The following is a 15,055-nucleotide window of genomic DNA, read 5'->3' on the forward strand; positions in this document are numbered from 1 at the left end:
AAATTTGAATTTGAATTTGAATTACACAGCACACGTTTTGTTTTAGTACCTTTTTCAGTGTGTCATTTCTACTCTTAATAGTTTTAAACTATTTTATACTGTTACTAAAATATATAACAATTACTATTTTCTCCCCATGACTACCCTGAATTATTTTCCTACAATGGCTAAATGTACAAGCCCAGTTCCAAAAAAGTTAGGATCCTGTGTTAAATGTAAATGAAAACAGAATGCAAATAAGGGGAAATAAAAGGCTGGGAAAGTATGTGGTAATAACAAGTCAGTAACAAGACTGGGAATAAAAAGAGGCTCTTAGAAAAGCAGAGTTTCTCAGAAGTAAATATGGGCGGATGTTCACCAATCTGCATATTGTGTTTCTCAAAATAAAACTGCAAAGATTTTTGAGTATCTCATCATCTAAAGATTCAGATAATCTAGAGAAATCTTTTTGCTTAGTGGACAAAGCCAAAAATCAATACTGGCTGCTTGGTATTTGTATGTGATCAGCTAGAACTGCACTAAAAGCAGGAATGATTCATCATGGAAATCACTGCATGGGCTCAGGAACACTTCCAGAAATTATTGTGAACCATGCCATCTACTAACGCAGCTTTCTACATGATCTAGAAATGCAGATGTCTTCTTTGGGCCAATGCTCATTTAAAATGGACTTAAGCTAAGTGGAAAACTGTTCTGTGGATATGGAGGCCATATCCTCTGGACTAAAGAGTAGAGGAACCATCCAGCCTGTTATCATTTCTAAATTCAAAAGCCTGCATCTGATATGGGAGTGCATTGGTAGTTTGCACATCTGGAAAGGCCCCATCAGTGATAAATTGTATATACAGGTTTGAGAGCAACATATGCTCCAATCCAGATGTCTTTTTCAGGGAAAGCCTTGTATTTGTCAGCAAGACCATGTTAAACTACATACGGCATCTATTACAACAGCATGGCTTCATAGTAGAAGAATCCGGGTGCTGAACCTGCCTGCCTTTCCAGACTTTCACTAATTAAAAACATTTGAAGATGAAAGCAGACCCTGGACTGTTGAGCAGCTAGAATCCTATATCGGAAAAGAATGGGACATTACTCTTTTAATTTGCACTTGGGTATGTCAGGTGATGCAGTTAGTGGGATTGTCGCAAAGCAAACAATTCCAGTATATGTTACTGTCGATGTTTATTATTTTTTATTTACTCTGCAGTGTTTTGATTTCTATGCCAATATTATTGCTTAGAAACCTGCATATCCTGATATCCTGCTGCTATCTTCTTTCATACTGTGTATCTTTGAGTGTACTAGCTACACAGGTCATATTAGGCCATCCAACACACACACACACGTACACACAGCAGGCTGTCATGATATATTAAGCCATAAGGTGCAAGTGCTCCCTTCATCTCCCAGCCTACCATAATCTTCGAATGTTTTGTGCTGTCCAGATCATTTTTACCCCTTCACGGTATGTGCCCACCTACCTCCTCTTTTCCCCTGTGCTCCTTCTCTTTTTACTCAGTCTCTCTGTCTCTTAACTTTGCCCCTCTTTTTTTTCAACTCCTCTTCCCACTTTCATTCTCTCTCTAGGCCAGGGAAATGTGCTGTGTCTGCAGAGAGGTTTTTGCTGCAGGAGACGGGGAGTAATTGATAACGGTGCTGCTTTTGCCATCAGGAGAGCTGTGTTTGCATTCAAAGGAAATAAGACTGAAGAAGGAAAGTGTAAAAAAACAGGGAAAAATAATGCTGAAAAAAATGAGGAAAAAGACAGAGATTTAGAAAAGTTAGAGAAGAAGGCAGTGAGGTTACGAATAAAAGAAGATACAGACAGTTTTTCTAAATTTGATTTTGGTATTTCCATGTTTGCAAGTTGTTTTTTGTCCCATTGTTTTTGTGTTTGTTTGTTTGTTTTTATAACCAGAAGCTCTAATTAGTTACCTTACTACTTTGCCTTCCTGAGTTAAGCGATGCAAATGTGTCTTTGTTACAGCCACAATAAATGTTGGATGAAGTCTGTCACCCACCCATAAAGTCACCCACAGAATTCAAGGTAACTGTCATGGTCCCTGTCTCTGCTTTGGATTACAAGCGTGTTGGTGTGTGGATTCATGTGGTGGAGTTCAAGTGTGTGAGAGGACCTTTCCCGAATCACCCCTGGACTCCCTGGACCCCTGGATCTTTCCCCCCACACAGTAGCGGGGCGGCATCACGCCATGCTGCCCCGATGTCATGACAGCGCATATTGGGAATGGCATAGGCACCAATCAGTTTTCTGCCGCCCATTTGCTGGGAGTAAGGGCGCCCTCCGTTTGTGAGGTGCGCCTGCTGCTTGCGGCACAGGGAGGAGAGGGCGAGGCGGGATTCTCTGGCTGGCTGGAGCAGCGTCTAATAACCAACTTGCAAAATAAAACAAAATAAAAACAAACTAACAAACATGAAAACACCAGACATCATGATACAGACTTATAATTTGCACTGATGTTTTTTTCGAAATTCTATACGCGAAAAGTGAGCGCGAGAGCCCTCGGTGCGCCTGCTCGCGGCTGAAGTCAAAGTAAACTTTATTGTCATCTCCGCTACATACAGTAGAGCAGGGCTGCCCAATCCCAGTCCTCAAGAGCTACTATCCTGCAGCTTTTAGATGCATCCCTACTCCAACACAGCTGAATCAAATGGTTTGATTACCTCTTCAGCATGCCATCATGTTTGGCAAAGGCCTGATAACAAGCCATTCATTTGATTCGGGTGTGTGGGAACAAGGATGCATCTAAAAGCTGCAGGACGGTAGCTCTCGAGGACCGGGATTGGGCACCCCTGCAGTAGAGTATATAGAGAGACGAGACGACGAGGCTCCAGTTACAGCAGTGCAATTAAACAAACAATATATATAAGAAGAGTAAGAAAATAAATATACACTTTAGGACCAGGGGTACAGGGATCAATAACAATTTAAAATTCCTAATTTACAGTTTGATGATTTAAAGTCTCACACACAAACCATCGAAAGGGGAGGAGAGCCCTGCTGCTTCCAAGTAGACCACATTTCATTCATAATGTTGTAAATCCAAGCTCATTATGTATTCATGATTTGAATCCTGGGTTGTGTGAAATCCTCGAAATAAACCCTAGACAAAGTGAACCAGGGGCGATTCTAGGATCAGAGCTTTGGGGGTGCTGAGCACCCAGAGAGCTGCCCAGCCAGGCAAGATAAACCTGTCTCTGTCAGTCCCTGCATCCTTAAATGTTGTCCCGAGTTCTCTCTGACTGTCACTTTGGTGCATTTAACCCCCTGTTCCTCCCTGTCCTCATCGTCTGTTGTCTTAAATGCTGCAAAAGAAGAATGGATTGGAATAGAAAAAATACATATACTAACCTTAATTACTGCGGGAGAATAATGAGTGATGCTCATAGTGAGTAAAAAGTAAACTGAGTGCATTTTTTGGACAGAGATTCACTTTTAAAGTGTATGTATAATATAATACAGATACATAAAAAACACTCCCAAAACAGAATAAATTATTACAAATAAATTATTACAAAATATTAATAAAAACTATAAAAATGGAGGCAACTTTGCCTGTGGTAGAATGTATACAATGTATGAAAAAACCTTTATTGCAGATACTAATTTTACTAATTTAATAATAATAATTTTGCGTTGTAAGATTTATGACTTTCATGCATTCATAGTGGTGCTTAGGAGAGCTTGACATTTTTATCAGATGGTACACACTGTAAAAAGTTTAAGAAACACTGATAAGTAGTATGTGTGCTATTGGAAAACATTTAAAGCTGCTGTACAGAATCTTTGAAACAAGCTTAAAACATTTTTAGAATATAAACAGAGAACTCTGCTTCTCTTTACAGCTCCTCACTCCACCAGGGCTGTTTGGCACTTTCTGATAGTGTGCAAATGTGATGTACGTCCTGCGACTGAGGTTTTAGTACAGTTGTGGCTGAACCACATAAAAATATTAGTGCTGTCAAGAGATTAAAAAAAAATAGAGATTAATTAATTATGATTTTTAATTAATTGATCTAATTAATCTCTTTTTTAATCTCACCTAAAAATAGCTGAGGAAAGCCCTCAACTTATTGTGGCAGACCAAAAGACTGATATAACAAAGAAAGTGACTTTATAAAGTCATTTATTGTTTAACAAACGTTAAACAGATGCAACCATTTACATACTGTTGTATTCTTTTGTAAAATAAGTGGAAAAATAAATACAAATAAAATCAAATAAATTAAGTGCTGCAAGTTAGCACATCAGAGTTGCTCTTTTCTGAGCAATACAGCACTGAAATTCCTCTGCTTCAGATAATGAAAAATAAAACTGACATTGCAGTGCTGCAAGTTAGCACATCAAAGTATTCTTCCATCACAAAAAAAAGTGCTGAACATCAAGCAATCTATTCTAGTAGGCTACAAATGACACAGCAGCTATGCTGACCACATGTGTCTCATTTCTTCTTCCTCAGCCAGTCGCTAAGACACACCAGCCTGGTAACATTTTCTGGAAGCAAGGCTGCCCTTTTCTTTTGCACTATGTGGCCTGCAAGGCTAAAGAGTCTCTCACAGGGTACAGAGGTAGCTGGGGAGGCCAGGTACTTTTGTGCTAGGACTGACAGCTTTTCATAGACTCCTGAGTGAGCATACCACCACTGCAGGGGACAGTCATCAATACTGATGCTGGGTTCTGCTCTGTAGCGCTGCAGCTCTCCAGACTCAATTCCATCTTCTGAGTCAGAGTCAGACCCCAGAAGGAGTTCGCTCCTCCTCTTCTTCTGAGCTGGTCCATCATCCTCTGTGGAGGGCTGGAGACTATCTGCTCTTCTGGGCTCTGCTGCCTGGAGCATATTCTCCAGAATGGTCCACACCTGAATGAATGAATGAATGATTGTGATTAAAACTAAGTGCTTTTTTTTTATTTTATTTAATCTTGTAAAGAACTTTGTGTTCCATATAATAAATAAAAGTTTGATTTGATAATGAATTGGACTCATTAGTCCAGCTTAACCTTATTGTCCTACCTGTTCCCTCTTTTCTCTTGGAAGACATTTCAAATCCTTAAACCGTGGATCCAATGCTGTGGCCACCTCGAACCATATCTCGTTGCCATTAGCTCGTCGTGCTGCCAGATCCTTCTGGAAGGCATTCTTGAACTTCACCACGTAGGCAGGATCATCATCAGTAATGTCCATGACACGGTACAGATGGCGAAAAGCAGGCAGCACTACAGAGCAAGAGACGTAGGCCTCACCACCCAGCAGCTCTGTCACATACCTGCAGAGGTGGAGAGGTTTGCTAAATAAACCTAGCTGGATTCATTTAAATCAAAGTGTAACTGATTTCCAATTTAATTGTCCTTAAAAGTTCCTTGTTATGTTCATTAATTTTGATTTTACACATGTAACAGTAGTTTATATAATTAAAATGGGAAGGTGTTTATTTGAACTTACTTGCATGGTTCAAGCAGGAGCTCCAGCCTCTGCAGTTTCGCCCACTCAGCTTCGGTTGGCAAGACCAACCTGTGGTTCTGTTGGTCCAACGTAGCCTGGACAGCCTCTCGGTTACATAGGAGGCGTGAGACCATTGCGAGAGTCGAGTTCCACCTGGTGGGTACATCCTGTATAAGTTGATCGCTCTTCTTTCCGAGTGCTACTTGTTGTTGGTTAAGTTCTGTGGTACTCGCAGGGCTTTGTTTAAAATGACCAACAATCTTGCGGCACTTTGCCAGTACACCGACAAAACCACTGCTATCGAGACATACCGTGATGGTCCTCTGGAGAATGTGAGCATTGCAGGCGATGTGCTCATATGGAAGTGCTCTCATAGCAGCCAGCATGTTTGCTGCACTGTCTGTGCCAATGGTGGATATCTTGTTTTCAATACCCCAGTCATTTGCTACCTTGAGGAACTGTTCGGCGCATTTATCAGCAAAGTGCCTGGTTTCTGTTCTCATGACGGTCAGTGCAAATGAGTTGAGGTTCCACTCACTATCAATAAAGTGTCCAGTCACCCCAAAATAGCTGTGGTTGCCAGCTGAGGTCCAGTGATCTCCGGTTATAGCAACACAGTTGGGAGAATCCTCCGCCAAAATCTCAAGTTTGTTTTTCTTTTCGCCGTCGTACATTTTGCTGATTTTGGTCGTTACTGTAGTCCTGCACGGCGGCTTGTATGACGGGTCACTGGACGCAATTTGCAACACCTCTGTCAATCCTTCGTCCTCTACTATATTTATCGGCCTACAGTTCATCGCTATCCACTTGGCAATAACATTAGTCAGCCTGTCGGTTGCAGACTTGCTCATACGAGGGGTATTCTCTAGTTTTGTTTGGCGAAAAGCTTTGCTCTGGCTTGCTATATTGCTAACGTCTTCACTGCTAGCTGTTGCTGCACTCGCGGCTGGGTGCTTTGCGTTGAGGTGATAGGCCAAACTTGAGCTGCTTCGGTGGTAAGCAAACTCCTTCTTACACTCTAGGCAGACCACTTTACCTTTGTCAATGGTGCCGTCGGGGCGTTTATGAAATACAAATTTCCCGTTCATTGGGCCAACAACTCTCAGATGCGCCTCCATATCCACACTGTAAGCTAATCACCACTTCTCACCTTGACCTCACGACGTGACTCCACCCCCAACAAGTCAAGCACAAGGAGCCCAGCACATAAAAACGGATTTTATAACATAGCAACTCTCATACAAAATCAATGACGTCAAGAGATTAAAAATTAGATTAACGAGATTAAAAACCATAACGCGCTAAATAGCATTGTAATTAATTAATCGCAATTAACGCGATAATTTGACACCCCTAAAAAATATATCAGTAATTTTAATCTCCGCGATCCATTATAATGGTATGTTGGAATGTTGTTAAAGAGGGTCAAAAATGTTTCAACCCAGTTTGTTTAGCAGATTCTGTATAGCAGCATTAATATAGGGAGAACACAACTTCCAGATTGTGTGAGTAAAATCAGGGTTTTTTTCTCTTTGTCAGTTTAACAGTTTCTGTTTTGCCTGTCACTGTTCCCTCTCTGTTTTCTTACCTGGTTCTTCCTGACCTTGTACTTTCTCCTCACGTTCCCCTCTTTCCTCTCTCCCTCTTTAGACTGACAATCATACACAAATAGATTATAAGGTTAATGGGCATTCAGTCAGTTAGCTAGTTAGTATCCATTTCAAACAGGACAGTGGTAACAGCAGCGGGCTACGGACAATTTTAAGTTTTAGATTTTAAATAGGCTGTATACATTTCGATGGGAGCAACAGGACGGTCAAATGTCGCTGAATTTACTACAGAGCAGGACAGATTGTAGGGTAGCAAACATTGTCGGAAAACACGTTTTTAACACTGCAGGCTACCTGGTGTAATGCTTTTCAGCTAAAAAGAAACATGGTATGACTCCTACCTAACTATATAAGAGTAACTGAAGGTTAAATGCAGCTAATATGTCCTGTTTTAAGTCAGGCACTTACACCTCCGCTCTGCTGCGTCTCAGCCACCATCGCTCTGGCAGCAAGAGCGCTAGAGCCAGAGCAGGGGAGAGGCGAGCTGGAACAAACCATTTTGGGAAGGGGGGAGGTTATCTATAATTTTGTTGTTAAAATGTTACGTCTCAAACAAGTACAGTACTGTATGGTTTTTATATTTTTAGTAGTGTGTCACACAAACAGCAAATATTGTCAAAAAAAAAGTAAGAAATCTTTGGGGGTGCTTTGATTCATTTTTGCTTAAGCACCCCCAAAAATGGGCTAAAATCGCCCCTGAAGTGAACTAAGGTGTAGGTTTATTAGGTTATGTTGTGGTGATCCCTGAGTTAGGGGATCACCACTGCCCCCACATGTATATATCATGCACTTGGTGTTGTGTAAATAAACTGTGGTATTTAACTTTGAATTCCAGTCTGCGCCTGAGTCCTCTCCCTACCCGTGACAGAAACCATTTCATTTTGTTGTTTTAACTGGTAAACTGTAATCCTGCTTAATGACTCTTGCATTCTTCTCATGTAGATGTCTGCATAAAACAACACATAAAAAAACAGCACGTAGTGAAGTATTTAAGAGGCACTTTTTGGATGTCATTCTTTGGCATATTATAACTTCGGTGTAGGTAAGTCTACTTTAGATGAAGTCAGCCCACTTCTTGTCTGTCTCACTGCCCATTTTAAGTGACTATATCAGACAAGCCCTTTGAAAAAAAATCATGTGGTCAGTATATATATTATATAAAATACCCACACTGTATGCCCCCATTTCCCTCCCCGATTCTGGGGTTATGCAGACTTGAATAGCCTTCAGAACACTTGCACACAGTGTGTTACAGTAATACTGACACTGTTCCCATGACTGTTGCATTTCAGATGTAAAACAGGAAAAAAAATCAATGCAGCAATGGCAAACAAAAGGAAGTCTGATATATGACACTAAATCTGATCCAGCAGTGAAAAAGAGCACAGATTCATTTGTACATCTTGCCAGTTATTTTTAACTTTATATCGATAAAAGCCGGCAGTGTCAGACACATTAAATAAGACTTTTAAATTCAGCATGTTTTTTATTTATTTATTTTTTAAACAACCTTATTAAAGGTGTGGCACTGCCGTAGCTGGCAGCGTCATTTGCAATTCAGGATTTGTAGCTCGAGTGAATGACTCTGTCAGACCTGCTTTACTACACTGAACGTGCTTATTAATTATTAATGACATCTTCTTGGCTACTCTCGTGAACTCAGTGGCCTCAGGTTAGAATTATAACAAAAATGTCAGTGCATGTGTGTGAATGTACACACCTGTGCCTACATATTGTCAGAGTACATAAAACATACACAATCACATACGTTTGTTCCTAGAGAAACATAATGAAGGAAAAGGCTTTTGGTTTCATGTTTCAACCTTTTTGGTTATATATATTAATACAAATTATTTTTGAGCATCCTATTCTAGTTGAAGCTTCTGTTTGAATTTAAAGAGTTATTTCAAAGAAAACACCAATTTGAGGATTTGAGGATGGAACAGAGTTAACAAAGATGCAAAAAAAGAAGAAAGAGTTTCGGGTACTCTGCAGAGAAGAGACTTGCTTGTCAGGCACAAGGGAAAACTTGCTACATTCAAAATTCAAAACATCCAACAACGCGCACAACACATCCTATCGTTCCTCTCTTCTTGTTCAGAGGGAATGAAATATGCTGATGAAGGGTCTCTCATGGCTAAGACAAAGCATTTTAGCACTTCAGAGCCATCAGAGTGAGTCAGCCTGCCCCGGGATTTGGGGGAAGAGGGGTCTAAGATCTCTAATCTTTGTCAGTCTTCTTGTTGCGCTCTTTCTTGCAGTGCATCCTCTTAAAAATCTTGTGATGTATCTCTTAATGGCTTGTCTAAATCTTTTGTCTCTGAGCCTACATAATACTTTTTAAGATGCCCATTCCCTGAGTTTTTCCGTATAAGCATTGTTTTTGATGAATTAGTGTAACTATAATTATTGTGTCTGCATAATTTTTATTGTAAATATTACAGCAGACATCAGTGTTATCAAATTAATTTTAGCTACTAAATGTATTGCTTAAAGCCAAAATGATTTGTGAGACTGCATTAGGCAAATAACTAATTGGACAAGAAGTGAATCAAAGACCTTTTTGGAAAGAAAACACATTTGAAAACGGGATATGGGATATTTGACCTGGGAAGAATTTATTTATTTTTGGCATAGATGTGCTACACATCAACAAACACTCACATTTTGCTGATGTGCACTGGTTTTCTGCAGCCTAAGTCTCATGAAATATGCAGAGTTAAGCCATTCACCAGTTAGGGTTGCGTGACTCTGAGTTCCATGATCCAAACCAAAGAGACGGCTTACTCAGCCATGATACTACTCTTACTGTGAATAGAGTGCTTGTGTCACAGACTAGTAGGTAGTACTATAACAGGCATATTACATTTTCTGCCAAACTGTATATAATATTTCTGCACCTACAGTAAAGTAGAAGATCTGCTTTGATTATGCAAACAAGTTAGGGCCAATCTGACAATCATTTAAACATTTAAGAGTAAATGTAAATTACACATGCAATGCTTAGTTCACATTGTAAAGAGGAACTGCTGAAGAAGAAGAAAGCAGCAGAGTCAATGATTTTGATGTAAAAGCAAAGCTGAGGCATAAAGCTGATGTATGACTCTTAAAGTGTGTAAAGTGAGCTTGTTAGTCCCCATAGGGAAATAGTTCCTCTGCATTTAACCCATTCACCCAGTGAAGCAGTGGGCAGCCACCAGTGCAGCGCCCGGGGAGCAGTGTGTAGGGACGGTACCTTGCTCAGGGGTACCTCAGGGTAGCCGTTCAGTGGAGTCGAACCCCCGACCTTCCGATCATGGGGCCACCACTCTACCTACTGAGCTATCCCTGCCCCCTACTCTTACAGCCATGAGTCATCACGATTAAAAGGAAGAAGCCTCCACCTCCTCTGTCTCCCATCTATCCACCATCTCTACTCTGCACCTGACAATAGATTGTATTAGGTTATCATCCTTATGGGCAGTTCTCTAGTATATCGAGACTATGTCTCCACACCGTTACATATTCCATATGTACGGGGTACGACCCCCCTTGGTCGTGGCGCGTGGATACTTCTTTAAGACACTCAGGCACGCCCGGCTACGCCCCACAGCTCACGTATAAAACAGCTGTGCAGGCGTGACACTGGTGATCGTTTGATCTCCACTTGGGTTGTGTGTGTGTTTACCTTGAGAGTTCTGTGTGTGTGTGTTGCATCTGTTGGAGCCTGTTTCGGCAGCCTCCATGGGCACTGCCTCTCCCCTGGTATTCCCCTGGTATGCTCTGGTATCCCTTAGCTTGGTCTCCCTTAGCTGGTTTTCCTCAGCCCCGGTTCCCCTTAGCTTGGTTCCCCTTAGCTTTCCCTCGGCCCCGGTCTCCCGTGGCCCGGTTCCCTCGCCGATCGAGCTAGAGTCTGTGTGTATCGGGCTGTGTTCCCTCGGCGTCTTGCCCGCTTTGCAGGCTTCACGCCGCTGGGACTTTGCTGTGCCACGGCCGGCGAGTGATCATTCTCCGGTCTGTTAGCCTGTCTGGCGTTTGTCTAGGCCCAACTGACATCCTTTAAGTTGGGCCTAGTGGCCAGCACTGCTGCAGGCTGTGTTCCCCTGGCATATTGCCCGCGCTTCGACCGTTTAAACCCCAGTTGGGCTTCGCTGCATCTGGTGCCTGGGCCAGCAGTTGAGAGTTCTCCAGCCTGTGGCACTGGCTCTCTGTCTGGCAGATTGCCCACATGTTGTGGCTTACGTGGCCAGCAGGGCCCGTTCAGTGAGCTGACACCCCCGGCAAGTCACATCCCTTTCCTTTTTTTTTTTTTTTTTTTTGCCTGTCCCGTTTGGCTCTTTTGCCATCAGAATTATTGTCTAAAGGCGAAGAAAGATGCCCAACGGATTTACTTTACCAAACTGACCATCCCAGCCTTGCCGTAATGGTCCATTTGATTCACCTTTTATTGTTTATTTTATTTTCACTTGCTGAATACGGGACAGACTTGACTGGGGGAAAGAAGGGGAGAAAGAAAGAGGGAAAGAAAAACAGCTTAGAAGAGGGACGGGGAGAAGGGCAAAAAACAAAAACCAACAGAATAAGCAGAGAAAAAAAAAAATACATATATCGATCACCTGGATCACCTGTTGAGAAAGAAAAAAGAAAACAAGCAGAAGAAAACAAGAGTAATAGAATAAACAGCATCACAATGATATATGGGAATATGACAGTAAATACTAAATATTAAACATTATTGTGCAGCACATAAGATCAACAGAGCACAGTGTGCTTTGAGGTAGGAGCCAAAAAGGGTGTAGTTTGTGGGTGTGATCATCCGTGTGTACACCTGTGAGCATGGACGCGCTTGTATTTAAAAGGTTCCTTCATGTAATGATCTGCTAGAGGGTGTGGGGGAGCCACTGCCCCGTCCTCCAGGGCATGAAGCAGGTATGGAGGAGATCAAAACTCCAGACATCCAGAGGCCCCCAGAACACAAGAGACCAAGGAAGACCAACAGAGGGGCAGCCGCGCCACTGTCCCAGAAAGAGCTGAGGAGAGTCCCAGATGAGGGCTCACTCAGCAGCCGTGGAGCAGAAGCCAGGGGGAGTTGCAGTGACGCGCCCGTGAGCTCCGCCGGCAGCCAGCTGTGCCTGAGTGACCGAGCCCCAGGCCGAGAGGCTGAGGGCACCCCACCTCCAAAGTGGCCCAAGCGAGCCCCAGGCTCCAGGCCCCGATAAGCAGTCGCCACAGGAAAGGGCTCCTCACATCCCTTTCCTGGCGTGTTGCCCGCATTTCACCAGCTTACAGGCCAGTTGGACCTCGCTGCGGCGAGTAAGCATTCTCCAGCCTATTTTAGCCGTGTTCCCCTGGCGTACTGCCCGCATTCGCCGATTTATGCGCCAGCTGGACCTCGCTGTGTCTGATTCTCCAGCCTGCAGCGCTGTGCACGAGTGTCTCCTTCTCGAGTTCACTTTTGCTGCCCCCCTGTATGCAGACAGCGATAGCGACTGCTTGGCCCTGGGGCAGACCTTCGGGTTAAGTCCCCACTTGGCTTTCAGTGGCCTAGACTGCCAGTGCCCCCCCATCTGCGGATGGCTGGGCGGCTTCACGGCTGTGGGGATGGACCCTTCGGGTCGCATCCCTGCCTTGGCCCTTCATCTTCGCAGTTGTACTACTGCTGCGGACTGTGTTCCCCTGGCGTATTGCCCGCGGTTCGCTGTGTATGATTCGTCAGCCAGCGAGTGAGTGTTCTCCAGCACACAGCGCTGGCTCTCTGTCTAGTGCATTGCCCCTGTGTTACGGGTCACATGGCCAGCAGGTGCCCGCTCAGTGTGCTGACACTTTCCGACTGTCTGCAAGTGTCTCGTTGGGCCCACTATTGCTGGCCTACGTACGGACGGCGCAAAGTGGCTGCTATGCCCTGGGTTTCTGTCATGGCGATAGCCAGCTGCTGTGCTCGAGTGGCTTGGTGGCTACGCTCCCCTGGCGTATTGCCCGCGTTCGCTGGCTCATACGCCAGTTGGACCTCGCTGCACGGAGTGCAAATTCTTCAGGCTAGTGTAGCCAGTTTTCTTTCTGGCATGTTGCCCGCCGTGCGCGGTTCACACGACCAGCGGGGTTCCTGTCATTGCTTGAACGGGGAGGCTTCTCGGCTCTGACTGCAGCTTGAGCTGCTGCTGCTACTGTTGCTACTGCAGCTGCAGGTGTGGCGTCTTGCCCAAGCTTCGCCAGTTCCGGATACGTCAGCCAGTGAGTGAGTGTTCTCCAGCCTGCAGCGCCAACTGTGCACAAGTAGCAAGTTCGCCCTTGTGGCTCCCCTGCTGTGACAGCACTTAGTGGCCGACTGGCGTTGGGGCACACCTTCCGGTTGTGTCCCCACTTAGCCTTTCAGCTCGCTGGACCCCCAGCACCCTTGCCAGTCTGTGGATGGCACGGGGTGGTGTTGCGGCCTCGGTCCTCCGCTTTCAGCGGCCGTGCTGACATTGCAGGCTGTTCTCCACTGGCGTATTTTCTGAGCTTCGCTGGCTTACATGCCAGTCGGACCTCACTGTGTCTGGTACCTCGGCCAGCGAATGAGTGTTCTCCAGCCCGCAGCGCTGGCTCCCTGCCTGGCGTTGCCCGCTTCTTGCAGGGTTGTGCGGCCAATAGGGTCCCCACTCAGCGGCTCGGCGAGCTACCCTTCTTCTCCTCCTCTTCACGCATTCTGCGGGTTTACACGCTTGTCAGACCTCGCTGTGTCTGGCTCTTCAGCCAGTGAGTGAGAGCTCTCCAGTCTGCAACGCTGGCTCCCTGTCTCGTGCATTGGCTGTGTGTCACGGGCTTACAAGGCCAGCACAGGCCCGCTCAGTGAGCTGGGACTTTATGACTGACCTCAAGTGTCTCATTCGATTTCACTCTTGAGGCTCATCTGTCTGTGGACAGCACGTAGTGATGGTGCTGGGGGTGGACCTTCGGGTCGTCGCCTTGCTCAGCCCTCCACTTTAGTAGGTTAAGCTGCCAGTCCCCCTCCCTGTCTGTCGACAGCATGGGGCAGCTTCGGCTCTGTGGATAGACAGGTCTCATCCCTAGCTTGACCTGCTACTGTAGGCTGTGCTCCCCTGGCATACTGCCTGCTTCGCTAGCTTACACACCATTTGGACCTCGCTGTGGTGAGTGAGAGTTCTCCAGCCTGTAGTGCCGACTCTCTGTCTGGCATTGCCCGCATGTCATAGGCCTATGCGACCAGCGGGATACTACTTAGCAGCTCGGTGTGCTGCACTCCTTGGTGGTCTGTCTCGCGGTTCCTGGGCTGACCTTGAGCGGCCGATCACTTGCGGTCCTGCATGACCGGTTCGGGCCAGTCTGGCATCTGCAGACTGCTGCCTCCACCCCCCCGGCTTGGCCTTCGCGTCTGGTGAAGCCCTGACCGGGGTGGTCTACTTATGTGTACTTCAATGGTCAATGGTTCATTGGCACCTTCACTCTTGGTGGTTCAGTTGCATTGTCTCCTCGTGGGGTGTCTTACAGAGTTACCCGTACATATTGAATATATAACGGTGTGGAGAGATAGCCTCGATATGCTAGAGAATGTACGGTTACTGTGTAACCTTGGTTCTCTTACTGAGAGACTATCTCTCAACCGTCAGGCCGCTCAGAGATGCTTTCCAATCAAACTATCACCGGTGTCATGTCTGCACAGCTGTTTTATACGTGAGCTGTAGGGCGTGCCTGAGTGTCTTAAAGAAGTATCCACGCGCCACGACAAAGGGGGGTCGTACCCCGTACATATGGAATATGTAACGGTGTGGAGAGATAGTCTCAATATAAGAGACTAAGAGAACCAAGGTTACACAGTAACCGTACATTCTTTTTCGACACATCTTTTTAGTGTTACTGGTGTTGCTTGCTTAGCTGACTAAGTCATATGTTTTTATGAGTTGTCTTGGTAGTTTGAAGTATTTAGTTAATAATCTTGAGCTCTTTAGGTTTTGCAAACTTGCCCTAGCTTCAGATTAGTATAAGTCTTGATCTGTTTCGGATCAGTGT

The 15,055-nt window shown here is 44.8% G+C and overlaps 1 protein-coding gene across 1 annotated transcript; it reads right to left on the reverse strand.

The window, feature by feature from the left end:
- Positions 1-4,128: 4,128 nt before the first annotated feature.
- LOC146705640 (E3 SUMO-protein ligase ZBED1-like) lies at positions 4,129-6,741 on the reverse strand. Its single transcript, XM_085463387.1, has 3 exons — positions 5,460-6,741; positions 5,031-5,283; positions 4,129-4,877 (listed from the first exon to the last, which is right to left on the reverse strand). The coding sequence occupies exons 1-3, from the start codon at positions 6,575-6,577 to the stop codon at positions 4,461-4,463; spliced, it is 1,788 nt and encodes a 595-aa protein (XP_085319513.1). The 5' UTR covers positions 6,578-6,741; the 3' UTR covers positions 4,129-4,460.
- Between the last annotated feature and the right edge of the window lie 8,314 nt (positions 6,742-15,055).

This window comes from Copadichromis virginalis, linkage group LG7 (assembly GCF_057382275.1).
Source record: "Copadichromis virginalis isolate Kocher_CV1m ecotype Utaka linkage group LG7, C_Virginalis_male_GT1.1, whole genome shotgun sequence".
In the NCBI taxonomy this organism is placed as follows: Eukaryota; Metazoa; Chordata; class Actinopteri; order Cichliformes; family Cichlidae; genus Copadichromis; species Copadichromis virginalis.